Source organism: Diadema antillarum, unplaced genomic scaffold (assembly GCF_040938485.1).
Source record: "Diadema antillarum isolate AM-2024a unplaced genomic scaffold, OU_Dant_1.0 scf00000040, whole genome shotgun sequence".
Lineage (NCBI taxonomy): Eukaryota > Metazoa > Echinodermata > Echinoidea > Diadematoida > Diadematidae > Diadema > Diadema antillarum.
In genome coordinates this window covers 1,024,458-1,046,892 of record NW_027270929.1, presented here as the reverse complement: position 1 = coordinate 1,046,892, position 22,435 = coordinate 1,024,458, and the positions used below count along the sequence as shown (strand labels likewise).

At 39.2% G+C, this 22,435-nt stretch overlaps 1 protein-coding gene across 1 annotated transcript; it reads right to left on the bottom strand.

Moving 5' to 3' along the window:
- Positions 1 to 493: 493 nt before the first annotated feature.
- On the bottom strand, positions 494 to 20,566 carry LOC139711838 (T-complex protein 1 subunit zeta-like). The gene is made up of 12 exons (XM_071623693.1): positions 20,406 to 20,566; positions 12,260 to 12,323; positions 11,095 to 11,229; positions 8,969 to 9,142; positions 7,723 to 7,937; positions 6,719 to 6,878; positions 6,024 to 6,106; positions 5,086 to 5,182; positions 4,448 to 4,595; positions 3,551 to 3,787; positions 2,807 to 2,879; positions 494 to 1,569 (listed from the first exon to the last, which is right to left on the bottom strand). Exons 1-12 carry the CDS (start codon positions 20,540 to 20,542, stop codon positions 1,488 to 1,490), a joined length of 1,605 nt encoding a protein of 534 aa, XP_071479794.1. The 5' UTR covers positions 20,543 to 20,566; the 3' UTR covers positions 494 to 1,487.
- Between the last annotated feature and the right edge of the window lie 1,869 nt (positions 20,567 to 22,435).

The window sequence follows — 22,435 nt, the reverse complement described above, 5'->3', positions numbered from 1 at the left end:
CATCCTCCAGTGACAGAAAGAAATTTACTGCTTTCTTTCACAGTGGATAGTGGTTGACTTTTCAGGGAAACCTTGTTATAGCAAGCTCGCTTCTGAGGTACCACTGCTTTTAATGTGGTCACATGGCGATCCTGACTTTCCACTGCTGCATTTAGCTGATCTCTCTCTCTCTTTTGTTAATGTTTACAATGATGTATTGGTCATAACAAGGTAAAATCAGAGGTCCCAGCAACCTTGTTATAACAGAGTTTCCCTGTACAAGAAATCTCTGGTTACCCAAGGCTCACAAAGAGATCTGAATGTACAGTGAAAATGGAGTCCCCCCTGCACCACTCTGAGATGAAAGAGCAATCTCTAGGTCATTGATTAATATACAACATTTACTTCTGATCAAATCCAATCACTACCAACAACTTGTCCTCTCCCATCCAACCTAGTAGGTGTTATACGCAAGAACAGACACAGGTCTACAAAATTGTCATGGTTTCCAAAAAAGAAAAGTTTTTAATCATCACAGACAATTCACAGCAATCACAATCCATTCAATTTGGTACTGTCTGGGGTTTACAATTGATTTACATGTTGTGCAACAGAAGATATCAAATATTATGAGTACTACGCATTCCTTTTATTTGAGGGGCCGTCCCTAGATTCTGAGATGGATTCCTTTTTGGATTCACCTTACCAATAAAGAAAAAATGAAAAAAGACAACAGCTATATTAACATCCGTTGACATTTCTGTATTACTCGAGTAGTTTGGCAGTATGTTGAACAGTACAATTTAGAACTGTCTCTCACAACATCTTGTGCTCAAAATTACACATGAGTTTTAGGAGTGCAGATATATGGTCAGGTGCTATCCTGCAAAAACATCAGTGATTTCGGAATTGCATTTTCTAATGATCCTGCTATCGGTGACAGCTGCATTATGCATTCATGTATCCCAAGTCGAGTCATGATTTTAGCACTTGCTTGATGTACAGAGTACTAGTATATGGTGCTGCATGATGGTCTTCAATAAAGCAAAGAAGACCACACTTTCTAACTGGAGTAGCTACTTATGCATACATTCACATGCAACATACATCCACGGATGAAACTTCATTAACTTCATTGTAGAAATGGAGGAATGGACAATGCATTGTTCCTTTCACTAGAGGTGAACATTACCACATGTCCACTTTCTCTTCTGATCATGTGGTTGCCCTTCACTTTCACAAAATTTGTCAATTTGTTGATGATCAGGTTTCCAAAATACAAAGAAAACAAAATACCACATGTACTACAAAGTTTCTGGCCTTCGGTAAATACATCTGTCGCTAATTTGCACATTATTCTGTCACAACATGCCAAATACAAAAAAAATCAGACACCCTCTTGCTTGTCGGAGACACATATCACATACCTTGCTTTACAAAACAAAGAGGCAAAAAAGACACAAAAAAGGGAGAATATATAGGAGAAGCAGATGATTACACAGAAACTCTCAGCCTCCAGTGTTCTTGAGGGATGATAAACCAGCTCTCATGATCTCGTCCACCAGGAGGAGGTTGCTGGCGATGACAGTACTGCAAATGAAGAGACAATAATGATAACAGATGCATCAGATTTTTTTTTTTTTTTGGGGGGGGGGGGCAATATCATGTACAGAGATCCCAACTTCTTGACATAGAAAAACTGATGGAATATCCCCAAAAATCAGATTTTTGAGAGGAAAATCAGATTTTCATCAAATCTTGACACCATCACTAGCCCGTTGGCTCTGGGCAAGTGAAATGTCAGAAAAAAAAATGTTTCCCCAGTAAGGACTGGCATGTAAAAATGTTGCTACTTCATCAACATTGATGAGAAAATTGTAAAGCATCCTTGCATTTCCCGCCCATTTAAGCTCGTCATTCAACGCTTTGTAGGGGTTGCAGATACTTAGAGTATATCTTTCTATATGATAACGCCGTTTTCTGCAGTTTTCTGTGGTTGATATTGGCTTCATTTTAAATTTTACTTGAAAGATGAAAGTCATACTTTCAGGAGGCAATATCGTACATCGTATTTCACACTGTTTATCGTACTAAATACTATAAAATTGTATTGGTTGGCATCTTTGCATATGTATCTTACCAGGCTACACTCATCTCGTCATGTCATACCAATGAAACAAATGACTCATCACAATCAAGATTTGTTTCTCTCTCCAACTCTAAGGTTTCCTCTGCCGATCACTGCCAGTGTCTTTGTACAGTACTTTTTTTTTCTTCCCCCAAATCTAAGAATATTATTGATTTCACAGAGATTGTTATAATGTGAACATGTCCACAGCTATGTACTCAGAAAGGGTAGAAGAACAGATAAATTGCCCTGACATACTGCGTCAACATGCACATTGAAATCAAAATCTGGAAAAATGTACAAACTAAAATGTCACAGACACTGACAGACAAAATCTGCCACTACAGGCAGATATCTTTACCGGAGGTACAGACTCAGAACATGATGAAGCTGTAACACTCACCAGTTACGGGTTCATGCAAAATAATATCTGATAGTGCAGGATGGACTAGGATGTGGGAAGAGTGTACACAAGGCAGTTTTACGGTTCAAAAGCCTATGGTTTAGCTTGTCCTATACTGCTTCAAGGGGATGCTGGTACCTTATACATCTTTTCTTGGTATCTGTGAATTGGACATATGTTTCGTGCTTGAGGAAAACCGCCAGTGGACATACAACAATTCCTTGGCAAACTGTCTGATGCTCAATGCACCGTCAGCATTGAGTCATAAGAAAGGAGTAGCCGTGAAGATGGCTTACCATGAGTGAAAGATCTGCTTCTTGACACAATAGTTGTCCCAGATCCCTGCATTTGATGCTACTAGTGCTTCACCTGTTGATTGAATGGAGAAATGAAAGAGAAAATGAAAGTAACTCTCAATGCTTGTCATGAGATTGTCCACTCACTGTGAAATATAAAGCTGAATTACTGCACAGATTTATATCAATGACAAACTATTTTTCCTACATTATTCTACCTGTGGCCTGAAAGGAGAAAGTAAACTTGTCCTTTGAAAAGCCTTTCCCTTTTCCATGGCATCTATAGTGCTATGGCAAGCCAAAACAGTTGCATATCAAAATGGAAAGGATGCAGGATTTCTTATGCCATTTGATCTTCACTTTGCCCTATGGAAGGAAGCATGCCATGCCATCAATGATCATCAAACAATTCCATGGGAAGCTGCCCACCATGACATGACTTTATCTCATACATTGCAGATGTGTTTTGAGAGTAAAGAATTGAAAGCTTTACAAGTCTCCTCATTCATAAAGAAACTTGTGTTCAGAAAGAGGAGGAGTTCCCTGTAAATTCACTGGCAAAACATAAGTACAGTGACAGAATTAAACTTTGGGAATCATAATTGAGTCTTCCCTGGTAAAGTGTTGTCTGTGTAGCTATGGTTTTGCAGAATCTTTGACATAAATAAGTTTGCTTGTATTCATGAGTATGCAAGTACAGAATGACTTCAAAATGAACACTGCTGCCAGCTAGGTGGTCATTACCTGACGAGATATCAACTCCAACTGGCTGACCGGACTCTGCGTACTCCTCCAACAGCTTGACCATTGTCTCCTGGGGGTCCAGACCAGAATTTTGGGCCAGCACCTTGGGGATGACCAGCAGGGCCTCGGCGTAGGCCTGGACGCCCAGCCTGGCCCGGCCCTTGACTGTCTCCTTGAATTTCTGCAGGGCGTGGTAGATAGCGACCTCAAGGGCACCAGCTCCAGGCACCACACAGCCTGGTGAAAAAGAAATCATGGACCACTTGGTCAAAGCATTTTTCATACAGATTTCTATTCCCTAAAACTCCTAGGAACATCTTGCTCAACCTGCTCTTGTTGTCCTTTTTTCATTCCTTTACATTTTGTCTTAGCCTCCTGTGTGCTGAATTTTGACAAGAAGATGGTATTTTCTACAAGAGAATTTCCTATCATTTGCTTCCTTTGCCATGAGTGAAATATGTCAAATGAGATTAGAAATGGAGTACTACTGCTTGTCACTTTTGACAGGAACTAGTGAATGGGACTGAATGTATGCCTGGAAAGCTTGTCAAAATACAAAGACGATATGAGGACAGTCCGTGCTCTTGTGACAAGGTCATGACTACCTTGATGGAATGATGAGACACAGAAATTACTGCAGACAATGAATATTAAGAGAAAGAAGCAATTTTTGATGAAATTTGATCATCTTTGGCATAGCTTTGTGCAAAGGGTTCACCCACTAGTGACAATGTAAGATTTGGGTTAGAGGACATACTGTTTATTCTCTCCTATTGACACACAAAAAGATCAAATGTTGCTCAGAATGAAGTGGAGAGAAAATTGGCTGTACGAAACATGATACACAGAGCATGCATGTTAATGGATTTGGCAAGGACAGGGACAACAATCACTCACCATCATCAATGGCATTCTTGACAGCACGGAGCCCGTCGTGAGTGGCGTCCTTGATCTGGGTGAGGGTGTGGCGGTTGGGCCCCTTGATCATGATGGTGACAGACTGGGGGTTCTTGCACTCCTCAATGAAGGTGTACTTCTCCTCTCCCTGGAATGGTCAAGGCAAAGGCATCATGTGAACTTTACACGTCATGTGTTCATGTGAGAGGTCAGACGTAATTATACAGACATTTTCCCTGAGGACCCTCTACTGAGCTCCTTAATCTACTTATTCAAATAATTACTTATTAATGTACACATGATTCCAGCTTGCAGGTATAAGTTGCTACGTTTGGCTATATAAGTTTTGGAGTATGATAATCAAATCATGTGATGAGTAAATCACATTCACTAAATGGCCAAAATACACTAACAATGGAGTATACACTGCACTTACGCCACATTGTGTGCGTAAATGTGTTAAACTGGACATAAGGGTAATAAAAATGTACGAGAGCAAAACAATTGCCACTTCCATAATGGTGCATAATGCAAAGTCAAATGAAGTCCCTCCATTCCAATCCAAATGAAGTTGCTGTTGGTTGTTTTTTTCAATCGTTCAGCAAACTAGAGGATTGAACTTTTGCTGTAGATCTTACCAGGACGTGTTCATAGACCAGTCCAGCCTCCCCTAAACACTCTGGTGTCAGGTCATCGAAGGAATTCATTGCCATGCCACCCACAGCCAGAGGGAGCCTGTTTGGAGAAGAGAGTAAAGCAAGAGTTAGTAGAACGGGACATGAATATTCATGAGAGACTTTGTGCCTTACTTGAACAGAATACTGTAGTCAGAATTGTCTGACACTTTACCTTGTCACATCACACGTTTTTACTCTTACACCCTGATAAGATCATGATTTATATTCCAAAATCTATTCAAAAATGAAAGTTATACCAACAAGATTATCCCCTCAAATAGATTAAAAAAAAAGAAAACGAGGTATCCATTTTTTCCAAATGCTCTAATGATCACCGCTTCCAGTGTCTGTGCTTACATAGAATCTTTTACAGTATAAAGCAACCACACCTGAAATCCATTTGGTTGTTTCCCTCTTCTTTTCATGTGAAATAACCATTCTACACCTTCTTCACAACCTCATGCCGTAACTGAACAATCAAATGCTACTGCAATCACAGTGACAAACTGGATGTTTGACGATAAGTTTTCGAGACAGCTGACAATTCACTTGTTGATTGACCTGGGCCCCGTTTTATCAAAAGATAAAATCGATTTTATATTTCCTTACTACACAGGCTGCCATAGACTTACAGTTGAAATCAATATAATAATCAATTCTAACTCTTCATAAAACAGGGTCCTGGAAACCTAGGTTACACCTTTGGACACTCACTCAAATAGATATGAGTGTAAAGCCCTATACCTTCACCAGACAAGTGCCCATTCACTATACTTGCCCATCAGCTGGGTTTTAGTAGCCCCTGGCAAGTGTGCAGGCAGGCAGGTGGGTGTGAAGCACCCTGGACCTTACAGGGGGACAGGAAATGAATGTGATGTAATAATCAGGTGGGTACACACCTCTCCATGTTCCTCCTCTTGGCTCTCCTCAAGGCAACGATGCCTTCCTTGGCCAGCATGTCTAGAGACAAGGGATCAATGCCCTTTGGGAAGAAAAAAGTAAGGCAGAACTTCTCTCATTCTTTATTTCTTCATATCTCTTTCTCGCTATTCTGTGATTTGACTGAAATCATCTCTCCCACTCAACACAGATGCAAAATGTCATAACTATTAATAAGCAATCACTAGGTAGATTCACATGAAACAGTACTGGTATTGCATAAACTAACAGCTGACAGTCTGTCATGATCATTCATTTAATCTGTGATGAATGTTTCCTTCTCATGTAAGGACAGGATTCTTCAGGTTGTTTCATATATCATCACATACCATGAGGAAAACAAGGTGTATAGCATGAACTCATCTAATTTCATTAAAAACTTTGAAAGCGGCATGCATTCCACAAGTAAATCCAGTGTTGCCTTTTGATAGTAAAAAGCATGTCCATAAGTACTGCTGTGCATCCTTCATTTCTATTTGACCTGCAATATCCATCTGCAATTATGGGATAATCCTTTACTATGACGGCAGCGTTAAGGTGTCTGTTTGTTTGTTTGTTTTTTCTTTTTTTTTATAAAACTTGATCAGCAATATCACACGAACATGTATGAGCTTTGTTTTGTTTTGATTTTTTTTTTCTCTGTGCATCCCATTACCTTTTGGTTGATGACCACGAAGCCCTTCTTGTTGCCCTCGCAGACCTTCCGCTTAAGTTCAATGACCTTCTTGACCTTCTCGTCGGTGAAGTTCCTCTCTGCCTCGACCAGCTTCTCCCGCTCAGCAGCAGACTTGTAGAAGAAGCCTGCATTCACCTCACTGTGTGCGTGTGGGATGTGGAAACAAAGTCACAGATATCAATGTAATGACCTCATACAATTTTCAAAGAACCATCTTTCGATTGCTCATTTCTTTCTCTTTTGTTTGCTTGTTTGTTTGCTTTTCTTATCTTAACCAAGCATGGAGGACACAACTGGGAATTTTTAGGAATGCATTAGAAACTGAAGATCACTCAGCATCATGATTTTTTTGTTGTTGTTACACATCGAACTTTTGAAATAGTTGATACCTCCCATGCAGGTACACAGTTTGATATATGAAACAATTTTGCTCATCAACCAACGAAAGTCTACTTCGGCTTTCATTTGTGCGTGTTTTTGCTTTGTTTGGTGTTCTTACAGTGTTGCTGTTGTTTTTAAGGGGGGGGGGGAGGCAGGTTCTTTTACAAATAAAGAGTCACAAAATATAGTATACTCCAAAGTACAAATTAATGCCATACAATGTTTGCATTTCAGAAAGAAAATACACCAACTCCACACTTAATAAAACTTGTACTTGCCAAAAGATTTATATATAGCTTGTGGAGAAAAGCAGTTTGAACAAGCTGTCTACACAATGCTGTCAAAATACCAGGGAATATCTCTTTGTCCTCATGTGACACCACAAGGGCACTTGATGGTGCAATTTAGTCTTTGATTTCATTGACGGTTAGATCACAAAGCTCCTTTGAAAACTGGTCCAATCACAATATCTACGATACATAATGAATATGGTTTCCATTCATAGGGTGGGGTTGTAGAATGGATGGAAAGTGAATGAATGAATAAATGGATGGATGGATGGATAGATGGATGGATGGACGGATGAACGGATGGATGCCCACCTCTTCTCATACTCCATGGACACGTTGCAGGTAAGGATGTAGGCGTTCTCGACACGCTTTCTCATGTCTGGGTGCCGTGCTCCGTGATCCATGACCAGGCCCCTGACCAGGGAGGTGTCCGTTTCACTGCGGTGCTGCATCTGCATGATCTCCACCATGTGGAGGTCGATGGGCTCCTTGTCCTTGCGAATGGCCAGTACGGCATCGACGACCACCTATGGATAAGATTTTGTCAGCCAGTGACAATAGTTCATGTCAATATCTTTCTTGCCAACTTCATGATCATCGTCCTCATCATCATTATAATACAATATTGATGTTACTATCAATCCTCAATGCATTTCCAATCCTCAACCCGCTAATACTTACAGCACTATTAATACTACTTTAACACTAGTAGCAGTGTTACTTTTCATTGCCCCCAACTTTAGCCCAGTTAAACTGACTGTTGACCCTTTGTTCAGCCATGTACTGGCATCAGCTCACTTTTCTGCCTTTTTTTTTTCCCCCAACAAACTGAGGTTATTTGGGCTTGAAATCAGCTTTGCAATCACTGACAGTCACGTAACCCGTGCATGCATGAATTACTTATATTTCATTTTCTTTATATTCTGTTAAGCTTCATATCAAAAGCAAACTATCTTTTTGAACATTTGTAATTCATTAGAAAGAAAGGCGGAACATGCTACATTGACTAAGGGATACTTGTACACAGACTTTCACTCACAATTACTGTACACACTGCCCTCATACATTCAATGCCAAACTGTGGTACATATGTACATTGTATAGCTATGAACCCAGCATTATTGAACGAAGTTAGTGATCTAGTTCTCACAGATTGAAGCTACATATTTTACAGCCTTAATCTTGATGCCAACAGTTATTACACAACAATTAAAATGGTAGTAGGAGGATATTACCTTGAGCCACACTGAAATCATGTTACTGACGGGTCTAGCGCAATAACCCCGAACCCTTCCTGTGGCCCTAATCCTAATCCTAACCCTGAATCTAATCCTGATCCTAGCCCAAACTCTAACCCTAACCCTAATCTTTACTATAACATTACCACTAACCAGAAATTAGATGGGGGTAATTGTCCTCGGGGGTAATTGCCCTGATATGGTTACTGACAAATGATATGATTCTACTCTTCAGCGTATCAAAAAACATCAACAAAACTCTCTTGGACTTGAGGAAACCATCTGAATTCTTCGGTCACTGCTACTGGGTGTCACCTTACCTCGGTCAAGAGGTCAGCCAGCTCGGGGTGGACCTTGGTGCGGAGCGAGGTGCGCGCCACGTTGATGAGGATGTCCCGGTCAATGGTCTGGGACACCTTGATGTCTTCCAGGACCTTCAGGGCCTTCTCCTTGGCAAGCTCAAAGCCCTCCGTCACGATGCGGGGATGCAGACCCTGACGAAGATCATGACAAAAACAAATATATGGGCTTCACATGACACTCACTACAGTCATATATGTATTTCATCTAAAAGGTCTGCCTGTATCCAAGGTGATAGATCTGAAAGTACATGTACAAATGAAAGACTGCAGATATTCAATTCTCCAGTGTCTGTGATGGTAGCTGAAATATGGACACCTTTTCTACAGAAAACATCCAGCCGTCTCATGAGGATTGTGTATTTCTTGACATTCTTCAATTTACTTTAAAACCAAAAACTTTCATGTGCATGAAAGTTCGAAAATTTTGCAAGGAGCCAAAGTTTATGAGAAGTAAAATGCAGATGAAAGTTTTTTGTTTTTGTTTTTTGGTCACACAATGTACTAAATGCCAGTGGTAATCTGCAAAAGTTTCATGAAGCAAAAATATCTGGTTCTACAGTATTTTCTTGAACTACTGCTCTGCCCAATGAAGTAAAAAACCTGTAGGATGCATCACATTAGGTTTCTGCTGTCTGAAATAAGTGTGCCTTGGGGCAGTAGAACTTGGGAAGATCAATACTCTTCACATTTAAGCATATGATGCAGTGATCAACCAATCGGCTAGTAATAGGTATTTTGTGCCTTTAAATACTAGATATCATGTCTTCATTAATTCACATTATACACATATGAATGGATTTTATTCGAGTACGAGTGTCTGCTACAACCTATTTTGTTTGCATGATTACAATAAGCCTTGATTCTAGCATGACACCACACTGTATGCAGAGAACAAGTTAAGAAAGCGAAGGGTAGAAAAACAACAACAAAACTTATCAATCATATAAACTTATCACTCAAACATATACTTGTAACTCATTACCTAATCATTCATGTGTTCAGTGACATTTGATTGTGCAACTGTAAATGAAGCATTTATGAAGGTACCCTTATGTAGGTTCCTTAGACTTATCTTCAAAGGGTCAGAATTAATATTGCTGGTACAAACTGTAGATACAAAGCCATAAACACATACTTTACGGATTAACATTTTACTGCCTACTGTATGTATGTTTTGACCACAGGGAGCTGGTAAAAGATTGACTGCCTTGTGCCGGGGATGAAAATGAATGAATGAATGAAAATGTTGACAACAATATCCTGAAGGTGAAAAAAAAAAGAAGAGATCCTGCATATTACATGAAAGTAAAGATATCATTACTGAACCACAAATTTTTCCATGCATTGCAATTTCATGAATTTCAAGAGATCACCAAATCAAAATGCATGCAAAAAGTGGTTGTCTACACTTTAATATATTGGATGCTAGTGACAATTTGCAAAAAAAAAAAAAAATAATGCCGTGAATATTTCTTGCTTTATAGTATGTGACTGAATACACAACAGGGCAAACTCGTAACATGGGGTCCGACTACAAGCTACTTCACGGAAACACTTTATGCAAACTAGAAAAGAAAAATTTGCCTTGCTCATGAGGAAGTTATTGAACAGACCTGACAATCAAAAAAACTAAAACAAACAAAAACACTAGAATACTTTTATTTTTGTTACGGTGGCAGCAAAGCAATATTAGACAAACTGAGTTGAAAACAACTGCCTCCTCTCATCTAGCTCGATAGCTCAATTTATTCTAGAGAAAATGTTACTCATCCCTTCAAAAACCACATTGAACTTATCCACCTCCTTAACCACCCATCTCCCCCCCCCCCCCCTACAAAAAAGGGTCTCTCAAGAAAAGAAAAAAAAAATGGGAGTTATATTCATGAAATCTTCATAACATACCCACCATTTTTATTCTAAATCTGAAGGGAGTTATATATTCATGAAATCTTCACAGTATATATGCACCACTCTTGTTTGAAATCTGCTGCTATGGTCCAATTTGCAGACCAGAGCATGGCATACACTGAATGAGGTTTAAACCGGTAGGTGGGTGGGGGAAGGGGGCTAAGGTCAGCCCTTACCTCCGAGATGTAGAGATCTGCCTGCTTGAGGAGCTCTCCGATGATGAGGACATTGGAGGTGGTTCCATCCCCTGTGATGTCATCCTGGGCAGTGGCCACCTTGGCGATCATGGAGGCCGTTGGGTGCTGGATTTGCTGGAAGTGGAACGAAAGGGCGAGATATAATAAGAATGAAATGTAGTCATCCACGTCTGGCTAAGTGCCCACTGACCAGACACATAAACCTGGTAGACTGGGGATTTGTGCACTGGGAAGGCAGGCCCGATTAGGATACATTCAAGAATCACTGTTAAAGGTCCAGTTTACCTTTGGGAGCAATGATTTTAAAAATGTTCAAGATATTACATTTGATGCATGTGTAGGTCCGTTGTATCACAAAACATCCTACCATATGAAATTTTTGCAATAAAGCCTAAAATATAAGGAGATATCAGTATTTTTCTCAATAAAGCACAACTGTAGACGGTTTAGTCTGGAAGCATTCTTATTATAACTACTGTTCACATTTTGCGTAGTTAACAATACTTAACATCGATTATACGGATTCAAATTCTTACATTGGTTGTTTCTATCCCTAACTCACATTTTAGAACTATTTTAAAGTGGAATGCTGGGGTTTTGTTTCATCTGCAAATGGTGATTTAAACCGATTGTGTGTAGCTTTTAATATCATTATCTCTACCTAGGTACACTTACAGCACTGAAGAATCTTGACTGGAGCCAAACATTACCGATGAACATATATGCTTCTATGCATATTCATTGATGGACAATTCTATTCTACTAGGCTACATGTACATCAGTCACATTCTTTTTTTTAGTGTACCCCGTGGGCACTGAATCAAGATCCATTTAATTTGGCCACCCTGCTCTCCCCACACTACTAGGACTTTAGTGCCATCTTAACAATTCACCTTTCATAGAATGAAAATCTAGAAAAGAGAGAAAGTATTTTACCTACCTGGTATTCTTTTTGTCTTCAAAAGACACAAAGTAGATGACTTGATTTTAAAATCAACAGAGAAGCTCTCTTTCCGAGAACACTACGGCTGAAAAAAAATAAGCTTTGCCAGATAAACCTCACTTTAACCTAGCAGATGTCATCAAAATAAAATGATTGAGGAGATAAATTGTAGTATAAGTGGTCAATCATCGAACATCTTACCATTTCATGCAGCAGGACATTGCCATCTTTAGTCAGCTTAATGTCACCACTACCAGACACCAACCTGGATTGGAGAAAAAGAATGTTTGATGATATCTTTAAAAGAAAAGAAGAACACTAGCTATGAAGAAAACACTGTGCAGACAGAAAACCTTTCATTCTCAAGAGTTAAGTGTGACATTCACACTTATACCAAATCATGGAGCTACGACACATGCACTAGATAATCCACGTAGTCATGTAGATGGCCTGATTGAAACAGCTGAGGATTTTTAACATGTATTTACTTTATTTTTTTTAAACAGAAATTTACCCATGTGAGTTATCATCTTAACATTTTTTGACATATTTGACATGCAAGTCATGAAAGTTAACACAATGAATGGCAATATTTGAGAAGGCAACAGACCTTGAAATCATTAAAAGGAACATTGCACACAAATCAAACATTGATTTCACAGGGTCATGATTTTCTCCCAGCTTTGTGCAAATGTCTTCCATGCAGTCATTGTCTTGCATTCCCAATGTTTGAACTGGCAAGTACTGTGGAAATAAACAATCTAAAAGCTGCAATGTAGCTTGCTTCCTGCATTGGTCTGAATTATCAGTTTCTTTTACAAGTTGGACCGCTAAGACCTAAGTTATTTGTTGAAGCACACATACTTGGTGGTGCTCATCTCTACATCTGCAATTACCTTAAGAATGTGTTTAAAAGGTTGATTTAATTTTGATACATTCACATACAGTCAAACCTGCCTTTAAATCATAGCGGCCACCAGTGTATAGTGGCCACCTGCTGCATACATTCACCCCCCCCCCCATGAGAGAAAAGCCATGTTAAAGACCTTGTCTATAGCAGCCATCTGTCTATAACAGCCACTCTTTTTGCCTCCATTGGGTGAATGCTGGTTTCACACAGGTATCATTAAATTGCATAATCTTCTGATAGAGGTCGAAGTGCAGGTGATGTCGATCTGACAGTGAATACAGTGTACATTTTATTTATTTTTAAAAGGGGTACTGCATAAAATGAACAGCATGTATAATGTAAACAGGGCTGCACACTAACCCAATTTTTCTATTGGGTCGACCTGTCTGTCTGACCAGTGAGTACCTAGTTTGTCCATTCTTTACTGGTCCACCCCTGAATAAGGTACTGGTCCAACAGTGATATTTTTACTGGTCGGGGACCATCAGACCAGTGCCAGTGTGCAGCGCTGCTGTACAAATGTATTCCATCATATGACTACATGTGCCACTATCCACAATGTAACAGCAAGGTCTTTTCCTCCTTTGCTCTATCTTTAGCAATCTTGATTGCACATGTGCTCTGGAGGAATAAGCCTTTCCTCTCAGGCTTGTGTACACTCAACAGACAGTCTCCAGCAACTCATTAGGGGATCACACAATGTGTACAAAGAGAGATTTAGACATGCTGAGATACAATGATAGAGCTGAAAGGAGAGAAGAACGCAGAAAGTTACTGGTATTTGAGGTTCTCAGATGAAGAAAGCATATAATCAGTGTACATCATGCAGTATAATATAGTCGGGCCAAGCCCTCCAATATAGAAGAGCCGTATTTCCTATCTGTTGGAGGGTCCTGTTGATTTTTTTTTTTTTTTTTTTTTTTTATGACAACATGCAACTCTAGATAAAAGCATACACCAGGAACTTTTCCCCTTGAAAGCACACAGTCACTATCACAGGTATACGAGGCACATTTCTGCATGTACCTGCACTCTGGGACATGTCTTCAGACTGACCAACTTGTGTTGCACAGGACAGATACCTGGTATTTCATTTTGGACACAGGACTTTCAAGGCAGTACTTACTGCTGTCAGGGAATTTGCCCTCTGGATACAAAATCAACTGTTTTTTTTTTAATCTTCTTCTGTCTTCCTTTCTTTTCTCTCTCTCTCTGGTAGCATCCTGTTTTGGTTACATGAAGGATTTATGTGTTTATAAAAAAAATCCCTTTCAGGAAGGGCAAAGGATTCCAGAACATCACGGCCAGCTAAACTTGCACAATCCAAACTGGTGTCCATCGGAATCACTGTGTATCTTGTGCCTAGGCAAGGGATCTGTCACATAGAGGCTCTGCCAAGATGTTTTCATCTATCAAGTCTGTCAGACTGCTCGACTTTGAACCCGAGTCTGAGCACGAGTCCGAGTCCAGGCCGGAGCTTGATCCTTCGCCCGTGCCCAAGCCCAAAAAAGAACGAACAAGGACTTCTAAATCTGCAAAACCACCACAACCTCTGCCCCTGCAGCTGCCGATAGTAGAGATCAAGAAGCTCGTAAGTAGTGTAGATTTTATGGATGCATGCGTAGAATTTAGCAGGTCGTCAATACATGTACAGTTGAACCTCTCGTATCCGGACAAGTCGGGACCGGGGCTCATCCGGATAAGGGATTTGGCCGGATACGGGACACTCAATGCTTTATACATGTACATATACATACACATGTACTGATGTAGCCCATTGTAGTACCACATGTAGTAATGTGTATACTGCAACCTTTTCATTGTTACATTTGGGGATGTTTCGGGATGTTGAAATGTCTGAAGGTAAGCAATTTGGAAGGAAATTTGATGCAATGTATGTTAATCATATTGGAAGTAATATGTAATTCATGTGTGTTTGGGTAGGAGTTCTCAAGGAGTTGGGAATCCCCCTTTCTTCCCGTAATTATTTAAAAAAAATCACGGCGAGATTGCGTCCGGATAAAAGAGATATCCGGATAAAGGGAGGCCGGATAATGGAGGTTCAACTGTAGTTCGTAAAACACTGGCTCACGACAGTAACTTGGCCCAAGCTTTCAGAGTGCTTAAAAATGTTCCACTAGTCTCAAAAGCTAAATTGTGGAATATTATATGGAACTCAGCTCCAATGCATGGATGCCTGTGTACTATAGGACCATAAACTTTCGCGGCATGAAACTTTCACATATAAAATAGCCACTGGCATTCAATGCACTGTGTACAGTAGACAAACACTTTCATGTGCCTTTTACTTTTGGGAATCTTGGGCCCTTGAAAATTGTGAACATTTCCGATTTTACAGTACTGTTTTACGAGGCCACTCACAAACAGCATTTCAAAAATCTTTCTCACTCCTTCACAGAGAAAAATCACTACAATATCATTTATTCAATAAAACAGTTATTGTACTAAAAATATTCAATATCATCCTAATTTGTAAGATACTGGTACATCTATGGAAAAACTGAAAGCTTGACATGCTGCTACAAACCATCTGTACCCTGTGCAACAAGTAATCACTGTTAGGCCAGTAATATGAATCCATGGGTATTTGTCTACAAAATACACGAAGCCTTGCTTAATGCCTATTTGGGCAAGAAATATCCTTACAACCCTGTACGGCTTACTGTATCTCTTATGAAACAGATCCTATAGAGGCAATTCTCACAGCTTCAAACAGCAGCATTTGGTATGCTATGCTCTCTCTCAAACATTTTCCCACCTAGATGTTTTTACATGACTAATTATTGGTATACACATCAAATGTGCACTTTGTACTATGACAGTTACAATTTGTACTTGCACATTTCTGCTTTCAGTATTCACTACAACAAATATACTGTATTATACCATACATGTATGACCCCCTCCCCCCCCCCAAAAAAAAAAAAAAAAAATGGTATGGAAATACCTACCCAGTCTTTCTTGGATAACGCCATTTAATAAAATTTTGCAATTATGTACTCGCATTATATTTCTAATCTCCAGATTTCAAGCTTCCGATTGAAGAAATCATTTCCAGTAAATTCGAAACACTGTTTCCAAAATATCACATAAAAGCAAGTGTTGATGTAAATTTTTTCAGGATACTCGATGAACTTATGTGTTACAGGCAGTGGGAGAGTTTGAGGTATGATCCCACAAAAAAGAAGAAATGTCACTATGACCAATAGTACATGCCTCTGCCTCACACGGTTCTCCAAATAGGTTTGAGTGCATCTTGACAATGTGAGATGACAGTTGCACAGAACTGGCAAAAAACTGCATGTTTGTCACAAATGTGTTGAGTGTTTACTTTCGTTGAATTCTAAGGTTTCATTTGGATGGAGGACTGGCTAAATTGTTGAAAAAAGCAAGTATTGGGGAATTTGTGCATTTCCACTTGACTAGGTTGTATGTTTGCAGATTAACTACGAATATGAACTTCATAAAGTTTGCTCATATGAGCATTCATAAATAATTACAAAAAATAATTCCACACACATTTCCATCACAAGCCTCTGAAGCTTTGAAAATAAGATGTAGTCACAAAAGCAGGAGATTATGAATTTACAGACATTGGTCAATGCAAAATGCCATACCGATGTGCTCTTTGAAAATGAAGTTATAACTTGCTTTAAAAGGGAAATACACCTATCAGTACTGTACCTGACATCTACCTGAGACATTAAAAAACTAGAAATGTCGCTATGGCGACTGGTATGCCTTCGCCATAATGCATGGTTCTCCTAATAGGTCTATAGTACAATGTCTTGACAATGTGTGATGACAGTTTCACACAACTGGCAAAATATTAAAATGACAGGTTTGCCACAAATGTGCTGAATGTTCACTTTCCTAGAACTAGGAATGAATGACCTTTGACCTTTTGGCAAGAAACTTCCCACAGAATATATATTGGGTAATACATGCATACATCAAGTTTAAAAAAATCCTTCAGGCATTGCATAAATATAAAGAAAGTAGTGATATTTTGAGGAGTTGACCTTGACCTTTGACCCCATGACCTTTGACCCATGACCCACACCTTCCTTAGATAATCACTACCCATTGGTACATGCATATATACTAAGTTCCATGAAGATACCTTGAACCATTTGCGAGATATGGAAAAAAACGTGAAATTTCAACCTTTTTTTTCCACAAAATAACCTTTGACCTTTGCCCCGTGACCCTAAAATCCAAACAAAGTATTATCCCCCCAGGATGTTTTTTTTTTTTGGTGCTACTTCCGGGTTTCATCTCATTTTTTTTAAAATTTCTTTTGTTTTAACCAAAAATAAAGAGGGGGTGCGCATGGTGCGCCCCCCTCTGGATCCGCCAGTGATCAATTCTAGAAAATTTTGGATTCATACAAAGTGCTTTCATAGATCCATACAAGTTTGCTGAGCTTATAATCTTGGAAAAAAAATCCTGCACTGTGATGTGCCTTTTTGAGACTCTAGAAAATACTGCATGCACTTCTTGATTTATTTACATGTAAGTCTCATCACTGCAGCCACGACCATCAGTGTAAGGGACACCAACATAACCACTGATAACAGCACTCATATTCTAGATACAATTTAAGTATTCGTCTTCAAATTTTGGTACTGCATCAGCATAAACAATACAGGAAAGAACTGATAACATATTATGTGCTAGTACATTTTGGCTGTGCACTCATGCAATATATCCAGCATGATATTTTCTGTAAATCACACTTTATTTGAACAAGGTCTCTACATGATATCAAGTTTCCTTCGTTACCGGTACATAATCTCTACCCTACACTTGTACATAGGGGTCTAACTGTTACTGTAGCTTGGTTTTCAGTCATCAGCTGTCAACAATTTAGGACTGACGTCAGTGATGAGTGAGACAAATCTAGACTGACTAAGCTTCATTAGGACACTACTCTTTCACGGCACTTCTGGATGGCGTTTCACAAAGATTTTAAGTCGAACTTGAAATTTAAGATTGACTAAAAATTATGGTATGCTGTGTGTGTCTTTAATGTTACTCAACCTTCTAATAAAAATGAAGATTTTGGAGACCTTTTTCATGTAGCCATTGATAATACAAGATGAAATAAATAACAATGCCAATGGAATTATTCTGTAAACATTAGACACTAGATATCTACTGATAATTTAATTAAAGTGGATGATGATAAGCCAGTAAATCATGTACAAATGCACACCATGCACATCTACCATTTCCTTCCTTAATTTGTCAATTAAAACTTATTGTGGCTATCAGAAATGTCAAGATAGACCATGAAATTTCATAGCCAATTACAGAAGAAAAGTAGCTAATTTTGACTCAAAAGTATGCCGATCGATGGCTGTGTCAGCGCAGCATGATGGATGATCGATTATGTGGAAGAGCGATATAACAATGATAATCGATCGTTGCAGTCTGTGATACAGCCGCTTGTTTGGTCTTTAAAGGACAAGTTCACCTTCATAAACATAAGGATTGAGCGATTGTAGCAATATTAGTAGAACACATCATTGAAAGTTTGAGGAAAATCGGACAATCCGTTCAAAAGTTATGAATTTTTGAAGTTTTTGTGCAGTAACCGCTGGATGAGAAGACTACTGCAGTGTATGAATAACTCAGATGTCACATGCGTACAACAATATAAGGAAAATATAAAGAGAATTTCACAAAATTTCAACTTTTGAAAAAAGTACACATTCCCTTGACTCGTTACCGACATATGTTATGGGTAATATTATTCCCCCTGCCTTCAGAAAGAGACAAGTCAAGTGGTCTTTTATTATGCGAAAAAAGTGAAAATATGTTGAATTTTCTTTACATTTTCTTTATACTGTTGTACGCATATGACTCACAAGCTGCAGTAGTCTCCTCATCCAGCGGTTCCAACACAAAAATTTTAAAAATTCATAACTTTTGCATCGATTGTCCAATTTTCCTCAAACTTTCACTGATGTGTTCTACTTATATTGCTGCATTTTCTCAATCCTTATGTTTATGAAGGTGAACCTGTCCTTTAACCACAATAATTACATCGGCTCGACAGTAAAAAGTGGAAGAAAGAAAGTGATCTTGATGCCGTGATGCGTCTGTTTTTTATCGTTTTAGTTCATTTTCTACTGCGCGTGACTGTATCTGTAAACATTTTTGCTGACTAAATGATGGAAGGATAATATGTGTACAAAACAGTAAAAGATATTGATGAAAAAAATGAAAATTATCCATCAATCATGAATTCATATTTCACAATGGAATGGACCTTTACTACAAAAAAAAGCACATATGGGTTGCAGTTCTTGTAGACATAATCAAAAAAAGAAATAGAAAAAAATACTATAATAATAGCAATTACCAATACTATAAATCGAACTTATCAATTAAAAACATATTACCATGTCAATTTCAATATTCTGTTTCCACAGCGCCATGAATATCTTTTTCAGTAGAATGAGCACTTTATAAGAAGTCCATGATTGTACACTTTTTCTAACACTATTCTCATTAATTTATCATGAGGCCGACATAGATTACTAGAAACGGCAAGACTTCCATATGTACTGTGTGTAGACGCAAATCCCCTTTGAATTCAACTTCCTTCTCATCTTCTTTTCTCTCTCTCCCTCCCTCCTTCTAATTGCCTTACCTTTTTCTTCCACTTTTCCTTCTACGAAAGTCTCCGTACTCAGTCGCCACGTCTGCACTCAAGCATTGCCGCGCCGCCGCGCCTGGCGACACTCACGTCAGTAATCGCTTGCATTTCAGCATTCGCATGGGTCGTTTGACATCGCATTTAAATCCATGATTTTAGATATGATGCCTCAAACCGATTTTGCTCAAATTTCGTGAGTAACTAGGAAACTTGTGAAGCTTTAAGGACATAATCAAGCGAATTGCCGCAGTCCTTTCATTTTCGCGTTGCATTTCAAAAAAGCGTGGAGACTCCTTATAAGGGGTGCCCCGGGGGTTACTTATAAGGGGGACGGGGTTACTTTATAAGGGGGACGAGTTAATTATAAGGAGGGGCCCCCCTTGTGAGTGGGTTTCCCGAACTGTAATGAAATTGAACAGGGAAACCATAGTGGCATACCATAATTTTTAGTCAATCTATAAAAATTTAATTAAGTTCGACTTCGTGAAACACCTCCGAGGCAATCTCTTCGATTATAGTAAGTAAGCTGTCATGATCATGTGCCGCATGCGGATTTATGAGGCCGCAGACGGCAGCTCGCAGCTCTACGATCGCAGCGCAGCGCGTGCGAGCAAGAAAGCACGCCAGAGAAGCGGGCACAAGGAAGGTACAGTTTGGGACTCCACACCCAAATTCATAGTCATATGCATGCACACAGTAACAACTTCAGATTTGCTAGCACTTTGTGTTACGCTAACATTGCTTCTTACATTTTAATAGTTCCCTTTGGCCCAAGATTAGTTCGCAAGACATCTTGGAGTCCTCTGGCTGCACTGGTGTTGATAGCAAGTGCTTGTGCCGCTCGGGCGACTTCAGCTTTCGGATTTAGTGCTTTCACGGCGGCCATGCTCACTTCGATTTCTTCTGTGATCTCATGCCGCAGTTGCCATGCGTTTTGCGATCCCCAGGTAGTGATACAGTTGCACTTGTTGTAGACACAGGGGTTCCGGGTTCAGCGAAAAAGCATCAATTGATCTGCGCTTGCGCACTCGAGTTTACCGTCGCTCTCCTCGACTGCATGTGAGATTTTTCCAGAACGACATTTGACGTGCACCCTCACACAGATATCTCCCGCAAGAACTCCCGAGAGATCACGATATTAGATGGGTTGTTCAAGAAAAGGAAAGAATGGGGATTTAACGAAAAAGCAACACTTTAACTGACAAAGGGAATACAGAATCCGAATACTTGTACTTTAGGATTACAGAAAAGCAACCTGTGTAATGCTGTAGCACTCTGATCCTCGTGTATACTTATCTTTTATGTCTTTCACGCCATAGGCCCCTATGTCATTTATTTAATTTCCAACAAGTTACAGAAATGCAGTTACAGTCTAAGGTATTTATATGATTGCTCAAAATTAATGCAACATGTTCAAATACAGCAAAATAAACTACAACGAACTGAAAAGCAATAAATGTAACTTTGTTGAAACTACAAATCTTTTCTATTGAAAAACAACAACACACACACTTTTTTCTGTTACTCAGAGAAAACACAGAGGGGGTAACATCCCACATCTATTCCATGATTTTCCTCGACTGATCCCCAAGGTCACTCCAAAATTAACCAAAATAAATGTTTTCACTCAAATTTCCCTCTAAACTCACTCTTATGTTGTTCACTCCTTCAAGAGTGATCATTTTCACTCGTTTTTATTTATTTATTTATTTATCTATCTTTTTTTATAGATCGAGTATAAGTATTTAAATGCCCTCTACTTGCAACATACAAAATATGCACGCACCAAATGAAGCATATAACTGTGGGATGCTCGACTGAGATCAAAGATACGCGCAGCATTTCTTCTTCTTTCTTCTTCTTGTTCTTGTGATATCATTATTATATTATCACTATTATCATTATTTGAATATTATTTTCACATATACGCTGGAGAGCATTACGGATCGACTGCATTGTTGAAACATTCTCATTTTTAATATCACACACACACACACACACACACACACACACACACAAAGTAGCACACACAACAACAACAACAACATATACACCACGGAGCTACTCAATCTTTCTCTCTCTCTCTCTCTCCTCGTATTGATCTCGGGGCTCTCCCTCCCTAACGGTGGGTCCCAGTCTTCTCCCCCAGTCTCTCCTTTTCTCTGAGAGAGTGACGAAGAAAGTTAGTTTAATTTGGTACTTGAGGGACTACCATGCCATTTTTCAGGAAATGGTAGTTACTAGGAGCGAAAATTTTGGTTCTCATTTACTTTAATATATATGTACATCAGAGTGGTCCACGAGGGGTTTTAGCATGTCGCTGCAACATGCTAAAATTCTTGTGCAACACCCTCAAAAGCCAGCAACATGCTATGCAACATCCTCAAGAATTTGCAACAAGCTCATAGTAAAAGTATTCAAAAATTTGCAAAACATGTGCATAACATAAGAAACATCAAACTACCTGGTAGTTAGATATTTGTGTGCGAAACATGAGAGAGAACATCGAATGTTAAGCAGCACAAAGAGAGATTAACAGCACGTACTATACGCAGGGGCGGCGCAGCCGTGGGGGCTTTTTTTGCACCATACAAAGGAATACATATAAGGTGTCATCACTTTGGGCCCCCACACTTTTTTCAACCCGGAAGTACGTAAGAGGCACTACAATGGGAGGGGAGAGAATGAGCTGAGGACCTTTTTTTTTTTTTTTTTTTTTTTTTTTTTTTGCTTGTCAGCTGAAGAAACCAGGGAGTGGACGGGGAGAGAATGAGCTGAG